The 18,490-nt window shown below is 40.7% G+C and overlaps 3 protein-coding genes across 7 annotated transcripts; all 3 read left to right on the top strand.

The window, feature by feature from the left end:
• Positions 1 to 5,588: 5,588 nt before the first annotated feature.
• fdx2 (ferredoxin 2) lies at positions 5,589 to 9,208 on the top strand. The gene is made up of 5 exons (XM_088301628.1): positions 5,589 to 5,818; positions 6,125 to 6,176; positions 7,479 to 7,585; positions 7,969 to 8,056; positions 8,156 to 9,208. The coding sequence occupies exons 1-5, from the start codon at positions 5,641 to 5,643 to the stop codon at positions 8,310 to 8,312; spliced, it is 582 nt and encodes a 193-aa protein (XP_088157754.1). The 5' UTR covers positions 5,589 to 5,640; the 3' UTR covers positions 8,313 to 9,208.
• A 653-nt stretch (positions 9,209 to 9,861) lies between these two features.
• zglp1 (zinc finger GATA like protein 1) lies at positions 9,862 to 15,052 on the top strand. Of its 5 annotated transcripts, none has more exons than XM_088303890.1 (6): positions 9,883 to 9,991; positions 10,059 to 10,138; positions 10,755 to 11,898; positions 11,967 to 12,088; positions 13,359 to 13,452; positions 14,490 to 15,052. In XM_088303890.1, the coding sequence occupies exons 3-6, from the start codon at positions 10,757 to 10,759 to the stop codon at positions 14,620 to 14,622; spliced, it is 1,491 nt and encodes a 496-aa protein (XP_088160016.1). In that variant the 5' UTR covers positions 9,883 to 9,991; positions 10,059 to 10,138; positions 10,755 to 10,756; the 3' UTR covers positions 14,623 to 15,052. The 5 variants fall into 5 exon arrangements, with proteins under 5 accessions (XP_088160017.1, XP_088160016.1, XP_088160014.1 ...); XM_088303888.1 differs by having other exon boundaries at positions 9,921 to 9,996; XM_088303889.1 differs by having other exon boundaries at positions 9,922 to 9,996; positions 11,994 to 12,088.
• A 1,990-nt stretch (positions 15,053 to 17,042) lies between these two features.
• LOC148332254 (forkhead box protein D5-A-like) lies at positions 17,043 to 18,031 on the top strand. Its single transcript, XM_088303893.1, has one exon. It carries the CDS (start codon positions 17,043 to 17,045, stop codon positions 17,841 to 17,843), a length of 801 nt encoding a protein of 266 aa, XP_088160019.1. The 3' UTR covers positions 17,844 to 18,031.
• The last annotated feature ends 459 nt before the right edge of the window (positions 18,032 to 18,490 follow it).

Genomic DNA, 18,490 nt, shown 5'->3' with positions numbered 1-18,490 from the left:
CAGCTGTAATATTTAGGGACCTCCATAGTCGTCCGAAAACTTTAGAAAGATTCCCGAAGCCTCACATTTTACTCTCAATGGATTTCTCTAAGTAAAGAAGAGTCCCACAGTAAATGTCTCTTAAAGTTAAACCAAAAAAGACTCGGAAAAAGTACGGAATAAAAAACTCAACTAGTCTATTAAATGAATCTTCAAAATCATGAAAAATCAATTCTTTATCTCTGCTTTCAAATGGCGTTGCTGCATCCGTTAAATGCCATGCTGAAAAATGAATTCTACCGCCACTCGTAACTTTCCGATGCCTACAGATCTCTCCGTGTTTGCGCCCCAAATTATATCCTTTGAAAGCCGCTGGTGGCTAAAATATATTCCCCTGGGTTGTCGCAGGTCTTTCCATACCACAACGAGACGTACTAGGCACTAGCTAGCTCATGAGCTAACCGACTTCCAGGCCTATACTCTCGTTAGGCAAACGGGCGGCGGCCTCGTTTGCCGCGTCACGTCCTTCATTAGGAATTGAAATGTCACCGAGCTGTTGTATATATTGTGCTATCCAGGAACAATAAAGTTTGGGTATGGAGGCATACTCGCTAACTTACTGCATTCCGTATTGGTAAAAATCTGCTACGTGATAACTAAGTATTCATAATCATGCCGTTTAGCCACTGTCGTTGCTTTTTTGCAGTGCCAATTAATGAAGAAATTGATTCTATTGTTCGAGGTATAACTGCGACTGGATTTACCTTAACAGTGCATCCTTGTCATAAAAAGTTTTGTTGTTTGTTGTTTTTTTTTTCACTTTTTCAACTTTTCACTGTTTCAACATGCGGATGAGAATTTTAAAATGTCAGGCTAAGGTTTGATACTTGTGATAGTGCTTCCCATAAAAGGATGATTCCATCCATCCATTATCTCTTCCGCTTCTCCTCACAAGGGTCACGGGTGGGGGGGGGTGTGCTGGAGCCTATCCCAGCTGTCTTCAGGCAGATAGGCGGGGTACACCCTGGACTGGTTGCCAGCCAATTGCAGGGCACACCGAGACGATCGACCTTGCGCATTGGAATGTTGGAGGAAACCTACGGGGAGAACATGCAAACTTTACACAGGAAGGCCGGAGCCGGAATCGATCCCTCGACCTATGCACTGTGAGGCCATCGTGCCACCCCAGAATAATTCATATATTTATTTATTTTATTATTTTTTTTTCAAAAGTGTCTCAAATAGAGTCATATGTGAAGTTTCCGTCCAGCATTTGCTTGCTATGCTGGTATTCATAACCACTACTGCCCACTCCAAAAGCTTGTCAATGTAGTCTTCAAATTTGTATTTTTTTAATCAAAAGTGGAAAAATATTCTCCTGCCACAGTTAAATTCTGAGTCCTCTAAATAGTTGTGTAATATCGCCAACTACTGAAGAAATGAAAACATAACATATAGTTAGTTGATGGAGGTAAGAAAACAATTGTACTCCAGAAGATTTATGACTTCCTGTGTGTGTGACTGTAGCACCTCTGTGACACGCATGCTTTAACCCCTTTGCTGCTTTTCCTCCACCAAAAGGGTCAACAACGAGTGCGCCGTGCCATCTGTCAAAAGGCAAGACGATAGAGACGACGGCCTCAGACCGACACCACTAAAGCACAGTCAACCCACAAGATAAACAAGGCCCTCGCCGCCGACCGCCCGTTAACATGTGACACACAATAGTGAAAGTGTCCCACGGCTGACACAAAAACATCACAGCAGTTCGACTCATGTGGTGTTTTGTTGATGCGCCGGCTCCCATGATGCTTTGGTTAGTCACGCTGACGGTAAGTTTCTCTTTTGTCTGCTGGAGAACAACCTTTTATCGGATTCGCTTCCGATTAGAGATGTGTGTGAGTCATCTGAGGGGGAAAGAACCCAACTTAGATACATATTGCATTCATTTTTAAAAAGCTTCTCTTATTTAAGTCGTCACAAAGATAAATGGGAAGTCTCTTAATGTACGTCTGGTGTGAAAGACAAATGCCCTTGGCCGTGTATTTCCTGCTGCTGGCTGCTTTTCTCAAAAACGTTCCAACAGAATTCCACCGAGCTCTGGGCAGATTGGACCCGAAGGAGAGCTGTAAAAATGAATGAGACGGATTTAATAGCCGCGATAGATCATCACACCTGATAATGTAATCAGAATAAGGCAGACATGATTACTGTACGGTGTGCATGCGAGACACTTGTAATGGCTCTTAAGGGGGAAACAAATGCAGATTTGAAACTTGTATTTTATCCTTTTAGAAGGTTTTAGTGTCTGTCACATCTGACACCATTGTGAATTTACTGCAAGACTATAAATTCGCAAGTTCAAGTAATTTTTCGACAATGACCCCAGAGCAGTTTGTGGGAAATCATGGAAAAAGAGGCTTTTTTGAGCAACACTAAGCATCATCACAACTGTGGAAGTTCAACGTAAAGAATAAATACTGCAAACAGGGAATAGTATATTTCACCATAAGTGTCATCGACATGCAAAGCTCCCAAAATGTTGTGCTTGGCTAGAAATAGTAATGATCATGTATTGGAACCAAACTGACAATTCTGAAGATTTGCTTCTCGAGGAGCCGCTTCGATCCGCCATGATTGAAGAGTTCTCTGACCATTCCCTGAGTGGCGCACCCGTCCCTTCTGCCAGCCTGTTCTGATCTGCAAAATTACGAATAATGGGTCTAATGCGCAAAAGCCAACACGGCATAGAATTCATGATGGTCATGAAAATAGAGCCCCAAATATAAACAACTGGCACTCAGTTAAACACAATGTGCCTCATTCACAAATGGTGCTCGCACACATTTGAATTAAAAGCACTTTGACAATACAAAATATGAGCATGTTGGTGAAATATAACACTCATCATCACTTGTTCATTGCGAGATATTACAAATGCCAAAGAGGAACAAATAACTAATAGTCTGTAAGTGACATATGAATGTCCTCGTTTTCAACTTTCTTCTATTTACAAATGACGGAGTTTCCTATTTCAGCAGCAAACTTGAGTCAGGTGATCCTTGTCCTCTACGAGGTCAGCTTTAATTTTCTCAGGTCTGAAGTTCCTTCCACTACATTACATTAACAGCCTTTATGATAGAGGCTCAGAGATCTTTGTTGACACCCAACCCACACACACACATATACACTCACACACACACAGAGTGGAAACAGCGAAAAAAAAAAAAAAAAGGGTTGTTTTTGTCCCTTCCACCACTGACACAATAACCTCAATTTGTGTCACAGTGACATTTCTTCTTTTAATTTTGGGGGCCATCTCTGGCATCTCAGTCATTTTATAGGGACATATTAAATATTCAGATTGTCCCACCATTTAGAATTAATTCCAATTCTAATTCATCAGCCTACACAGGGCGGTGTGGTGTGCACGTGTCATGAATCCAACAATGATTTTGCATATACACTGAACTTGTGCACGGGAAGAAAAATTCTATCCATTTTTTAGTGAATGAGGACCAATAACGACAGCTCAGATAGGTTTGATTGATGGAACTGAAAGGACAACTAGAAAATCTTCCACTTCATCCGTCACTGGAAACACAAGCTGAGATACATACGGTGTGTTCTCGAGGGGACGTTTAGCAGATCGTTTTATCACGGCTTGTCCATCCGCACATTTTTCTTCAAGCCGCGCGTATCTTTGGTGCTGAACGAGACATGGGACCACAGGAGTCTAATGAATGTGGCCATGTGTGTGCTACAGGATCCTGCAGAAGCAGCAAGCTGTGAGGAGAGTAGAGCAGTGGAACAGGCCGCAAAAGTGGAACAATGTGGTGTTCATTCAAAATGTGGAAGAATAAAAAAAGTCAAACAAAACTTCATCGTCACGGGTGATGTCATGGGAGACTTCAGCTCAGAGCACATCAAATAGATCACCATCACTAGTGGTTGTGCTTTTTCTTTGGCATTCATTTTGTCTTTTTACAACAGATGCGTGATGCTCATTATAGTAACAGAAATACAAGATAATGTCAACTAGATGCACTCATTTTACATCGCTAATGGAAATGTCCATAATTGTATTCCACGCTAGTGATTCCCAACCGCTGTGCAGCGGCACATTCGTGTCGTGAGAGATTATCAGGTCTGCGCTGTGCACCTCCTTGCTCCATTTCCCTAAAAATATACAGTTGTCAATATTTCATTATACTTTGATGACAAACTTAATTAAATATTAACTGCACATTTTATTAAAGAATTTGTGATGGTGACTGTCAGAGTCGGAAACAAAATAATCCGTGTTGTGGGTTACAATTGTGTTTTGAAGTCAATTGTGTTTGACTTTGGAGGCTTCACTATATTTACTGAGAACATCCAGGAGCCATTTTAGTGTGTTTGACCTCCACCCACCACACCCCTAACAAAGTCACATGCATGCACGTGCAGGACAGTACGTCCAGCGGTACGCAGGTGCTTTTTATTCAATGAAAAGTAAACTGTCCCAGGACACTCATCGTGTGCAGGTGCATATAAAGTGCCTGTGACGATTTATATTCCAGTGTTTTCTGCTTGCTATTAAAAAGAAAAGTCAACACACTGGGGCCCAATTAACATCGTCTAGAGCCTCCACAAGGGAGGAAGGTCGACACCCAGACGGGAGATACGTATACGTCTGAAAACCAACTCTAAGTCAGACCCTTTGCGCAATGGGTAAGACTTAATATACGTTTAAAAAAAGAACGAGGAGTAAAGAAAGAAAAAATATTGTGCGATCTTTGCAGGACCATGTCACGCAAAGCGTATAAATCACATGTGGAAATGTCAACATCATGCACCTCTGAATTTTACTGCTCTCACGGGGCAAGTAATGGCGTCTCACTTTCTTTATGGGGGATAACCTTCTTGCTTTATTTCAAGTGAAAGTCGACTAAAGAAACAAGAGCGCTTGGATCGTCTCATGTCCACTTCCACTTTCATACAACATTATATGCTCTCCAGCTTGTCCATGACAGATGCCTTGTTTAGCTTCCTCTCCCCCTAGAGCAGGTGATAAAGCAAAGCATGACTTCTGTTTAATGGTAATACAGTATTTATTTTCATTATTTTGAACCATGAGGAGAAGCAATGCTTCTGGTTTTTGAACAAAGACATCCGTTTGCCAAGTGGACAACTGCAGCTTGAACATATACTGTAGTAGCAACAGCAATACGCCGGTGTCAAAATCAAAGATTCAAATGTATACATGGAGTCATATTATTGAACTAATCTAATAATAACTTACTAATAATAAAATTAAAGTAAATTATGACTGGTGATGCAAACCAATGTCTGATCTGAATTTGCGATAATGTATGTTGATAAAATGAAAACCTTTGTTTATTTAAATGGAAACGAGATCATATCAGGTTTCGCAAAGAAGTAGAAATATAAAGATATATTAATCCAATCCATGTGTGTGTATGTATATATATATTTATATATATATATATATATATATATATATATATATATATATATTATATATATATATTGTCCATTGAGATTCCCGGGTGACAGAAACTCCAGCATGAAGTCGCAACGCCCTCTGTCGTCCAAACAATAGACTGACAGGGCTCTTTTCCTATTGGATGCCATTTAGCACGTGACCAAAACACAATCATGGCTACCTCCGCTGCGGTCCGCTCGAGCATGGGACTGACTTTTAGACTTTCGCGAGTTTTACCGGAGTGTAGCACTTGTCCTTTTTCTAGGTTAAAGACGTGCACGGCTCATTTTCAGAGGAAAGTTTCCGTCGGCACCTTTCGTACCATCAATCGATACGTGCAGACGAGCGTAGGTGAGTGCTTCTCCTTGCTAGTTCCTAATGTTTTTTTAACGTCTCTCGCTTTGTGGCAACGAAACAATGATGATGATGTAACGTTTTTTTTCGTTTTGTTTAGCAGATGCTTAGAGGCTAATGCTCATGCATTTTGCATACATCAGCACTTAGTCAAGCATGTACTGAGTAATGCTTGTGTAACCTCACTCTAATATCGTTGTGAAACCTTTTGCAATAAGTGAACTATTCTCGTGACGTTTTCCCCCCAAGTGGTTATATACCTGAGATCAAAAGTATTTACTGGCCTTGTATGCTTGTATTAAGGTTCGTACCACAGTGAGGAAGGCGGCACCGATGAAGAGAACCAGGACAATGTGTAAGTCTGCAAAACATGTTTGTCGCTCAAGTTCATCGACGTTGACAAAATAACCATGACTTAAATCGTAAAAACTCTCTGTAACGAAATTAAATAAAAATGAGAGTTGTTGACGACGTGTCAAACTCCGGGCTTGAAGGGCTACTTTCCTGCTTGTTTTCCACCTCTCCCTGCTGCAACACACCTGATTCAAATGAGCAAGATCCCTCACACTTTGCTGAAGAGCTGATCATTTCAATCGTGTTTGTTGCAGTAGGGAGAGATGGAAAGCGGCCTTACAGGACGGTATTTTGAACTAGTGCTTTAAAAAAAAAAAAAAGAAAAAAAAAATCAACGATAACCAAAACTTGGTGATGGCTGGTCAATAGAGGGCGCTAGGGTTGCATTAGCGCCCAGCTGAGTCACAGTGACGGGGACAAAAATTAAACCAAACGTTATAATAAAAATACTTAAAATATATGTATATCTCTTTTCAGGTGAGCAGAAGTTTATAGTTTTGTCTTCATATTCGACTCGGTGAAGTCACATCAAAATATTTCGAGAGGCGAACGTGGTGCCTGGGCTGCGTTGATAAGAGACAGCTATGGTGGATATATGGACTTGATCAAAGGTTTCTCAAGAAAATTACAGACATACAGGATAGTGCAAATACTCTTTTGGTATTCTTAAAAGGACACTTAATCCAGCTGCGCATTGGCACTCTAATACGTCAAAGGTAAGCTCATATGATCACCTCCACAAAATAACGTGTAGATGGCTTCTCCACTGATACAGGCTGGACAAGCGCAAGAATATGCACACTAACCCAGACTAGTTTTATCTCGGACATTTAGCTGCGCTAAAGTTTTGTCAAGTCCTTGGGGGACAGCTGGCAGGCTGTTCCCCCCTCTATGCAGCCGCCACTGCATTAGGTCACGAAACAGACGAGATTAGCAGAACGGCTTCTTTCTTTGCAGACATGTCACTCTGCGCCGTTGAGAACATTTGCATCTCCTCCTTTTTCAGCCGTCAACGTTGTGGTGCGATTGGGCGTCGATTTAGAATAAACACTTCATCGCCGAACCCTGGAGGCGGTCTTTTTGAACGTTTTGCGTTGCGGAGAGGCCTGTGCCTTCGGTAATGTCTGTGTCAGATCGCGAGCTTCAGGACAACTCCGCGGTTGTCGCGCCTTGTTGAAAAATGTGACTTTTGAAAACACCCAGAACGCCCGCGCACAACCCAAGTGAGGATATGCTGTGCAGAAAATGTATATAAGGACGGACAAACTTTGAGAGCACCAAAGCTGTGTTTATTTCCTTTCAGAGTCAATGTGGTGTATGTAGACCGGTCCGGCCAGAGGATCCCAGTTAGAGCCAAAGTGGGAGACAATATTTTGTACTTGGCTCACAAGAATGGAATTGAACTCGAAGGTGGGTGTTTATACTGTTTTATTGTCTCTATATTGCAGGGTGTCCATAAAGTGGCTTCTGAAATTCCAGTTTTATTCAGCACTAATTGTGTATTTCATTAGACAAAAAACTTCATTGTGTATTCCTCATTATAATTTCTCCAACTTTGTCTATTCATTTGTTTTTATGTATTCTTTATGGACAATGTGACTCTTCAGAGCAACCGTTAGTGAAAAACCAATCCAAGAGTTGTTTGAAATTTTTACCTTTAAAAAGATAATTGCTCAGGATTCATTTAATACACAACTAGAATAATAAAGAGTTAAATCAATACCTCATAAAAGATAGTAAATATCTTTATAAAGGCTATGATCAAATGGTTGTTCTAAATATTTCCTATTCAGGAGCGTGTGAGGCATCATTGGCTTGTTCAACATGTCACGTGTATGTAAGCGGCGACCATTTAGACAAACTGCCCGAACCACTTGAGAGGTAAGCGTGCCTTTTTTGTGTTTTTGTAACATTTCATCAAACGGTTGCAAACTTGAGATGGAGTGAAAAGCATATCCAGTAAATACACACACGTTTCAGGGAGGATGACATGTTGGATATGGCGCCCATGCTCCAGGAGAACTCTCGGCTAGGGTGCCAGATCATTCTCACCCCAGAGCTGGAGGGCATGGAGGTGACTTTACCCAAAGTCACGAGGAACTTCTATGTGGACGGACATGTTCCCAAACCTCATTGAGCAGACATACTGATGATGAAGGTGGGATTGGGAGGAGCCGGCCCAGCCCCTACGAAGGGAGCGGGTTACCTTGGAAATTTACGACTTGGGAAATCCATTGCAACCGCCCTGAAGATCTTGACTGAACAAATAACAGTTTACTGAGGTGGGCCTGCAGACTTTTGTAGAATTCAGTGAACTCGATGGTTACTTCAGAAAAGGAACACATAATGTCTCTTTATTTTTGTGGAATGTCCTCAGGCCAGCATTGAGACGGTGCATTAATTCAATTTTTTCCCTTTTTTTCTTTTTTTTTTCCATCAACAAACAGCCTAAACATTCAAGTTTGGAGACCTTAGTTCTCAATACATGATAGCTTTATTCTAGTAAAATGATTTGGGATTTTTTTTTCTTGTAAATTTGCTATTCTGACTTTATATTTATATAATTACAAATCATTTCTTGTAAGTTCTCATTCTCTACACTGCTGAATGGAACATTCCGTGTTACAGCTCTTAAACACACAATCTCGTTGTAAAATACTCCTGTCATTTCACTTGGACAACCTTTATTATGCATATGCACTCATACACTATCATGCATGTCTTTTGTATTTGTGGGGAATATGACTGCTCTTCAGGGAAAGGCCTTCTATAAATTCCCAATCAACATTTCAAATGTCCTGTTAAAATTTGCATCCCTTTGGAGCGTTCAGTTCTGACCAGCTGACACTGATGAGGTGCAGCTGTGTTCTGAAACAAAATTGCAACATGCTGGCAATGAAGGAGTTTGCCTGGTTAAACTGTTTATTTGTCAAGTCTACTGTACTTGTCCAACTTACGCACACATTTAAGTCACTAATGTATGACATGTATCAAATATTTAAAATTGTGCAATAAAGTACTCTTTTAAAGCTGTATTGAATTAACTTTTTTTCAGACCAGTGTAGGGTGCAAGCTCAATTGCTCTAAACCTGAAGTAAATTGGTAGTGGTGATAGTAGTAGTAAGTAATATTATCCATCGTCAAAGACCGCATATTTATTGTATTGTATGCCCATGTATCTCATTACTGTCTAACCAAATTGCTAAAGACAGGCATACCTAAACTGAGTCTTCATACATGAAGGAATCTCAAAACTATTTGTTTCTATCTTGCATCCTATCAGCATCTTCCTAAAATACCCCCCCAAAACTGGATCAAATAACGTATTAATTAAAATTCAGGGATATAATTCAATAATTAAATCTGTTTAACAAAGGATATCGTCGATTTTATCAGAGTTAAGCCAATCTTGAGAAGATGGCCGAAGGCAAAAAAATATTTGCACAAAAATATTACTTTGGGCCAGGCCATTATTTTAAGAGGGTGACATTATTTTAAGAAAATGTAATTTATGTCCCTTTGAGGACCTGCCCTTAAATGGGCCCTGATAGTATAAAGTTTCCCCAAGTAATAATCCAGAATTAAAGGGATTTTTTTCGCGATTGGTTCTAATCCAGATACATTCAAAATGTACTTTTTTAAAAGATTTTTTAAATTATTTTGGCCCCAGTCATTTTGTGCCAGATCGGCGCTAATTAGCCACCAGGTGTTTACATCTTCAGCTGCAAGCAATCTTGCTAAGCAGCGTCAGCTGTGTCAGACTTGCTCATCTGATGAGAGTCCCAAATTCGCCACATGAGCAAAATCCATAAAACTGTAAGGTAAGCCACGACAATGATATTTACCCAAAATGTATTTTACAATTTCTTGACAAACTCTCTAGATGTTCTGACTTCAAAGTGGCCCAGAAATGGCGAAAGCATACTGCATTGTATGTGCTGGTGCGTGCTTCCTCCGAGGGAGGTAAATTTCACATGGAATTTGCAATCGATGTACAATTAATACAATTTAGAAAGGTAATTGTTACATTATTGCGCGTGTATATATTTCCAGCGAATCGTACATCTACTCAATAAATCAACGTCAATACTGTTTTTTAAGGTGTTTAAAACAGAGGCAAACGATGCGGTAAAAACACATCCAGCCTCGCTCCTTATAAAAGGTTCAATCGTTTACCCCAAAATTTTAGAGAGTTTTAATAAATTTTAAGGGTCGCATTGTAATGCCGCACGAGATTAACGATCACGACCGCCATCGATTTGATACGCGACATTGTTCGGTGTAGAAGGAACCAATTTTGAATGTTTCACGTCACCTGCGTGTTTAGAACATGTCGTCCCACAAATCTTGGCCAATGATTGAAAGAGCTCAATAAGATGCTTTAACTCAACTGTTTAATATGTGAAGACGTTACTTTCTATTTTCTCTCTCTGTGATGCGTCTCTGAAACTGTTTACATCAGCCTTGAAAATGTGATGTATTCTGTGCAATTTACTCGAGTTCCACAACTTTCCTCTGGGACTATCATAGAGTACATTTGGAGTCCACTTATCCTCAAAACTGTTTGTTCATAATGCAGATATGAGCTCAGGTCAAAGGTCACAGGTGTCCCTCTTTCCGAGACATCGGCGGACAGCAGAACAAGATGCCTCCGAATCTGCAGTCCTCTATCTTTTCCAGGAGGTTTCTAAACTTGAGGCCTCCTTGCAAAGCGGTGCGCTGGACACCGGCTCCCTTTCCTACTGGCTGAAAGACAGTCAAGCTGAAAATGTTGAAAGGACTCAAACCTTCAGTAATCCAAATTTAATATCACCTTATATTCACGATGACCACATAGTGAGTGGGAAGTTGGAAATTGTTGCTGACTACCCACCTGGAGGCCACAGCACTTGGAGAGCGTTGAGCATGATCAATCTTCAGTGTCAGAGGCTCATGGATCTCGGAGAAGAGCACGCAGACTCCAAATTGTTTTTTCCCGCCATGTGCGGTGTCCCTTCTGCACACAAGTCAGGAACTGCTTCGAGTGTTGAATGCACTTTGAGACAACTTCCCGTTGCCAGGATCACCTGTGGCTTCCCGGTTGTTCATGAGCAACAGAACTGCTTTGCGTCTAACCCCAAGACTTGTGTGAAAGAGTTGACTTGTCATGGTGCAACACAGATGGGAGAGAAAGAAGCTCCGTCATCTTCTCAGCAATTCAAAGCACGGCCAGAGTTGAGTGTTGACATGTTGGATGGGTGTCATGACAGCTCCTCTGCTGAACATCACCACGCTGACACCAGTGTTTTAGGACATTCGTTGTCACTTATGCGCTTGCCTGATACATCCCTTAATCAAAATGGTCTTGACTCAGGCGGTGTGAAACGATCATGGCCTGCTCTCCCCCTCGACCACAATGCAAACATGATGTTGGGTTGTCATTGGCCCTCCACATCAGATGACGACATGGTGTCATCAAAATCGCACAGTGCACATGATCCCATTGAGGAGAAACTGCAGCATTCTGCCACCACCACAGTGACCTCACACTTGAGGTCAAAGGAGGAAAATGAAACAACAGTCCCTCAGAGCTTGTGGAGAACCAAGACTGCTAGAAAGCAGTCCAATCCCAGCCGGAGCGGCGATATCCACGACCCGCACTTCCAGGGAGTCACATTCCGGATGCACGTCGAGCAGAACGACAGCAAGGAACAGTGTCGGCTCCGCATAACATCAAAGTACAGGTGAGGACACGCCAATATACGATAGGAGGATGGTGATTGTCAACAACTATCCGTAGCGGTCGTTCTAGTTTGTGTCGACTCTATTTCCACCTCAGCAAGGAACTCTTCAGGAGCTTTCGGAAACGGAGGAGGACTCAAACGTATCGAACGACCAGCAACTCTGATGAAGAGAGTGAACCTACTGCTTCAGGTACTTGCATTGTTCACAAGTCAAGTCACTGTCACTTTGACTGCCATGTGGTGCAGTATTTTAAAGTGCCTGTGGGCGTGTCCACAAATTGCACTGAAACCACAACTCGCTCAACTGTTAAATGTCAATCAAATGTCACTACTGTAGATGGCAGCATCCACATGCAAAATGAAAATGATGGTAGCTTATATGATGTAAAATGACGCTAAGAGGCTGTACTGTACTTCAAACAAACATTTTAATGTGAAATCTAATCCTAAAATAAGCTAAATAAACTTGCACTCAATGTTGGGGACATAATGTGACTGCCGAAAATGACCCGTGATTGTCAGGGACAGGAGACTGTTGGTGCTGCCCCATTTTCGAACAGCTTATCCCTGAAGGCCTGTTGTCGCCAGTGAAACTTTACAAACATTTTTTGTGAATCTAGAGGCAGATGTTGTCGTGCATTTTTAGCTCAGTCAACGTGTCTCTTGACAGTCATCGCACCATTTCCTCATCTCCACATGTTTGGGAAATTTAAATGACGTGTAGCTTTTCTGAAAATGGGCCGTTATTACGTTATTCCTGAAATAATGGAATAATCGTTAAGATAATTCTACAAACTAAGACCCATACTGAACCTTTTGCACGGGGCAACTAGAGATGAGTTTTCATGCATTTACCATTACGAGCACATTTTGTCATAAATATTTATGCTTATTATGTTGTTGTTTGACTTTTGTCTTAGTCCCTTTTTAGTTTGATATTTCCACAACGAGTTTCTCGGATGTTTTTCTTTGGGCCATAGTTTTTACTCCCGCTGCCCTTCCAGACGCAACCCACCAATGACTGTGGCTGGGAAAAAATACTGAATTATGTTTTCCATATTTCCCCACTGGGCGGCGCTGCTACACAAATCTTTCTTGTCAACAGCGTTTCGCGGTTGCTAAGCCATGGCACTCATTTTCCATGAGAATATTCTCTCTGCGCACTACCAATCAAATGTCACAAAAAATATGAATCCTGAAGTAATGAAAATATCTTCATTTACTAATTAATGTACTTAAGTTAGTCTAGCTTCTACTAGTTAGACTGAGCATTTGCATTGCCTGTCACTATGCATGGCTGGCATGGATGAAGAAAGAGATATTTGTGATTTAATAAATAATTTTCTGACAAATTAAGTAAAATTGTGTAATGTCACGCCACGTGGCCCCCCTCGTATCGTATAACACACCAATGAGCATTGTCGGAACAATGTCAGCTAATTCGCGTTAACTGTCACTAGGGAGCAAAGTTTGTGCATCGTGCTGTACCAAAAAGACCCCGATGTGGAGAGATGCAGATGATGGGACCCCCCTCTGCAACGCTTGTGGCATAAGGTATTTCATTATTATCAACATTAACGCGCATCACGATCACTGTAGTTATCAAAAAATAGAATGTTCCAATGAATTCATTCAGTTCATTTTTAGCACTTATGTACAGGTTCAGGAGTTAGCTGGAGTCTATCCCAGCTGACTGGGTGATAGGTTGGGTTCACCCAGGACTGGTCGCCAGACAATCGCAGGCCACATAAAGACAAAACATTTACATTCATGTCGATGGACAATTTAGTCAATGTACTTTGCATGCGTGTTTTTAGAAAGTGAGAAGAAGCCCGAGTACTGGGTTAAAACACAGGCAAGTGTGAGGAAAACACGTAAATGGCACTAAGGAAGGGCCTAGCGGAGATTTGAACCTAGGATCAAACAATACTTATTGAAAATGTTCTGTACAAACTCAAATCATTAATTTAAACTATGTATTATTAGTATTATATATATATATATATATATTAGTATTATACAATAGATCTAATTAAACTAGGGGGAAAAATAAGTCAAATCTTCCAATTGAACAATTAAGGCATTTGTAAAATGGTGAAAATATACTTCAGCTACAGAACTTATAGCAAATTTAAAAAGTATACACGCCCCTTTTCAAGTTATCATATTTTTTAAATATATATAGTAAAAAACTGGCGGTGATGTGGTTGTGCATGTGTGTACTTCTAATACTGAAAGTATGTTTACTCCCATTTTAACGTGGTTTGAATGTGATTGGTTAATTCTGAACACGGCGACAAGTGCACGCTTATTACCGCACTTCATTTTTACTTCCATTCTCAGATTTATTGTTTTTGTTAATTGACTCATACAGGTCACTGCAATGGAGGAAAGTTCTGCCCATTTTTTTTATGCCACAAAAAATATTTTGTTGATGGTTGCGGTGACTTTTTTTTTTTTTATATCCCCCATGAATGTACCTGCCATTTTTTTTCTCCATTTTGCTGCTTGTGTTTATGCATAGCGACAGATGGCATTAATTAGTGTTTTTCCTTGATGCTTTTGTAACTTTTTTTCTCGTCTTTTTAAAGGTACAAAAAGTACAGGGTGCGCTGTGTTAACTGCTGGCATATTCCGAGAAAAGAAAGCAACTCCAACTCGCGTTGCCTCAAGTGTGGAAATTTTGTGAGACTGAACTCCTCTCAGCATAAACACACCACCTAGGAGTAGCCCCCCCCCCCTCCACACAAACTATGCAAACTCTTGAACACCACATTTCAACGCATACCCAGATCGCGTAAATTCACCCTAACGTGAACAATCTGCATTGGAGCATTCAAGGTCCGCAACACAAGTGTCTCGCTATCCGTTTTTTACACACTGTTGTGTATTACATAGCTTCACTATGGCAAAGTTGCCCGATTGCTGATCCCATCTCAACTGAAAGGCGCATCAGAGTAAACAAAATCTGGTGGTTAAAAAAACAAATAAGTTTCAAACAGCTCTTAAATTAACTACTTTTGTTGAAGGAAGAGTTCTGTCTGTTGGGGAGAAATGTGATGCCGACGCTCGCTGACGGTCAATCGTAACGTGGCAAATGTCTCAAACTTCAAATGCCGATGCATTGCTTTGCCGTTAACGTCCAAATTATATTTTGTTGTTTTTGTCATTGTGTGATTTGGTGTGTTTAATTTTTTTCTTTATTTGAGTTGTTTGTGGTTTTGGGGTAGTATTTCATTACTGGTTAATGAGGTGCGTTGGTTTTCTTGGCATGCATGTTTATGAGGATATAAAAAGGTAATTTTGTGTGAGCATCAATATGTTGTTGGTCTGGATTAAATTTTGTGTGAGTAGCCCGTTGTGTTGCCTCATTTTGAGCACAGATCTAATATTTTAAATACATTAATTGCAGTCCTCTTAGAAGAGGCGTGGTATTTTTAGTACTATATAACAAATTACAAACAAACTAGCGGGAGGGAAGTGCTGTTGTGTTAGACACGTCACCGTTCCGTGAGCCCACATGCAGCGTGGTTCTCTCTCCACAGTGGGTGGCCTCACATGGACGGATGCTGTGCAAACTATTGTTTTATAAAACATATGACGTATTTCTCTAATTCCAAACAGCCAAAGCGACTTTCCTCTCTTGACTTTGCCAAAACATCCACCGAGGATGAACGCCAAAGGAAATGAGTTGAATGAGCCAAGAACATAAAAACGGCCCTGTTAAAGTCAAGGTTTCATTTTAAAATCAAGCATCATAATCCACACATCTCACCTGCTGTGCTCATTTCTAACATCAAATATAAACAACAGTTGCAGCACAAATACTAGCAAGTAAACGCCAACATTTTTCCCCCCTCATGAAAATATCACAGATGGTACAATGTGTAGCCTGCAGAGCAGACTTTACGTCTGTGCTGAAGTTTGAAATGTGGTGGAGTTTGAAATTGCTCTATGTATACCAGAGAGCATGTCGGCGCAAATGCTGCTAATTATATTGCTGAACGACCCCACCGCCTCACCTCGATTTAAAAAAAAAAAAAAAAAAAAAAAAAAAAAAAGTAAAATCTTTGTTTAAAAATAAATTATACTGTGAGCCGCTGCTATTCGCAGGGGATGGGGGGAATTGCGAAAATCCAAGAATTCAATTGCATTAAGGCGGGAATTAAAAAAAAAACCATGACTTAAACACCTCAAATTATTGAATAAGCTCGGATATACCACCAGTAAGTGCTTAGCATGAAAAACGGGTTTCCCCCTATTAATTAAAAAAATATTAACAAAAATATTGAAAGAAAATTGGCGAATAGTGAAAATCAGCAAATAGACGCAGTTCAATTGGATTAACATTTTTTTCCTAATCAGTGGGTTTGTATCGCAAATAAGCATTTTCCACTCCAAAAAAAGTTTACGACAAATATGTAAAAATTCTGCAAACAAACCCATGACCTGTTAAAATCTGAATAAGTGTTGCCTATTTAATTGCATTGGGGTATTTTTTTTTAAATTTTTTAAAAATTTTATTATTCCCCTGTTAACCTGCAAAAAAAAGTGGTCATATACTGCCGATAGGCGTTTTCCACAACAATACAGGCTTGACTGCCCCCATTACCCCAAAATGTGAAATATTGGAAAAAATCCACAAATGCGTGCGGAACTGCAAATATGTGGGAATTTGTTGCATTGTTGAGAGAAGCAAGCCCCTCGCTGCATTGGCAAGGTTAGCAAATTTCATTCAAAATTGTATTCTGTTAATGATGATTTCATATAAAAATTTTATTTGAATCAAATCACTCAACTGCAGCTTATCAGACATGTATGATGTATTTATACTCAGCATGTGAGTTGAGTGAATATCCCTGTCCACAATTCAGGCAATAAAGCATTTATTTCAGTACTCTCAGTATGATTAAAACAGAAATACAAAAAGCATAATTTATGTCCAGTTTTTGTATTAGATATCATCAGGTTGGCATCATGTATAGTGGTGCTCACGGGGGCTCTTTGAATGAGGTGGTGCTGTTTAGGTGAGGAGGAGGAGGAAGAGGAGGACGTTAAAAGTCGAAGATGCAGTCAGCTAAATCAAAGCAAGGACGAGTTGTGCTTCATCTTCAGACTGTTTGGACCTGCTCACACCGAGGACCATGACTTTGGACTGTAAAACTATTGAACATGTGCACCTCGACTTAGGTGTGCGGGATGGTGGGGAGCAGGAAGACGTGGATCCCTCGGTGTGGGACCACCAAAGAGAACTAACGGTCCGACTCTGCGACGTCTCCGCCCGGACTCCGACTTCTCCGGTGAAACCCCCTTTTTCTTACATTGCCCTCATCACCATGGCGATCCTCCAGAGCCCCAAGAAGAGACTCACACTCAGTCAGATCTGTGACTTCATCAGCCGGAACTTTGCCTACTATCGGAACAAGTTCCCCGCATGGCACAACTCAATCCGTCACAACTTGTCTCTAAACGACTGCTTTGTCAAGATCCCGCGGGCGGCCGGCCTTCCCGGGAAGGGAAACTTCTGGACGTTGGACCCCATGTCGGCCGATATGTTTGCAAACGGGAGCTTTCTGAGACGAAGGGAACGCTTCAAGAGACAGCATCAACCCCGGAGGACAGTCAAGGACTCTGTCGTGCCAGTGGCTCTTCAACCTGCACCCACCCGAATCCCCCTGCTCCAACCACAGCCGTACCCTCATCTGAGCCTTGGAAATTTTTTAAACACCCTGGCTGGTCCCGGGAATCCCCCTGTAAGAACTTTAATTCCTGCTCTATCCTCACTCCTCTCCAAGAGATTGCCGTCTTGTTTGGACATCTGTACCACCTTGCAGCCTTTGGACAGGACCTTTCCTTTGACCTATATGCGCTCTCTTCATGAGAGGACACCCAATTACGTCTTTATGGACCCGAAGCACTCCTCTTGCTTGACACTCATGATGTAGATTTTTTTTTTTTCCATACTTTTTTTGTTGTTGCAAATTCACAACTTGACAAACATCATTTCATACCTATCACACACGGAAAGATCATTTGACTTATTTCAACACAAAAGTTTGTTTATTGTTCTGTTAGTATAATTAACTCCAATAGTAACTTTACTTATAATCTGCTTTGGATACATTGATGAGGTTTTCAAAATGATTATACCGTGGATAGAAGTCTACACACCCCTGTTCAAATGTAAGTTTTTTTGTGACAAAAGAGTGGCAAAAACGTAATTTGAAAATGTTTTCCAACATTGTGACCTACAACCTGTACAACTCAAAAACAAATCTTTGCGAGGGTAATTAAAAAAAACAAAAAAAAACAAGTGGTTGCACAAATGTGCACACCCTTTTATAAGTTGAGATGTGGCTTTGTTCACAATTATTCAATCACATCCAAGCTGATGCTAAACAGTCATCACACACCTGGCTCTGATTCACTCCAAATAAAGCTCAGCTGTTGTAGTACACTTTTGCTGACGTTTTTTTTGTAATCACACCTTAGAGAACAAACAAAAGTGCAACGGGGAACTTCCACAACATCAGATGGATGTCATTGTTCAAAAAGTTTGTTGACTTCAGCTTTCTTCTGGTAACTATTGTTT

Source organism: Idiotropiscis lumnitzeri, chromosome 8, assembly GCF_059441095.1.
Source record: "Idiotropiscis lumnitzeri isolate Australia: NSW breed Sydney's pygmy pipehorse chromosome 8, RoL_Ilum_1.0, whole genome shotgun sequence".
Classification (NCBI taxonomy): Eukaryota; Metazoa; Chordata; class Actinopteri; order Syngnathiformes; family Syngnathidae; genus Idiotropiscis; species Idiotropiscis lumnitzeri.
The sequence above is the reverse complement of the archived record's forward strand: the minus strand, read 5'-3'. Positions and strand labels throughout refer to the sequence as shown.

Coding starts and splice junctions, on each gene's coding strand:
- fdx2 (XM_088301628.1), top strand. CDS start 5,641: ATGGCTACCTCCGCTGCGGTCCGCTCGAGCATGGGACTGACTTTTAGA. Junction 6,177..7,478: donor GAAGAGAACCAGGACAATGT/GTAAGTCTGCAA, acceptor ATTTCCTTTCAG/AGTCAATGTGGTGTATGTAG. Junction 8,057..8,155: donor CTGCCCGAACCACTTGAGAG/GTAAGCGTGCCT, acceptor CACACGTTTCAG/GGAGGATGACATGTTGGATA.
- LOC148332254 (XM_088303893.1), top strand. CDS start 17,043: ATGACTTTGGACTGTAAAACTATTGAACATGTGCACCTCGACTTAGGT.
- zglp1 (XM_088303888.1), top strand. CDS start 9,971: ATGAGCAAAATCCATAAAACTGTAAG. Junction 10,139..10,754: donor GCGTGCTTCCTCCGAGGGAG/GTAAATTTCACA, acceptor TTCATAATGCAG/ATATGAGCTCAGGTCAAAGG. Junction 11,899..11,966: donor CGCATAACATCAAAGTACAG/GTGAGGACACGC, acceptor CGGTCGTTCTAG/TTTGTGTCGACTCTATTTCC.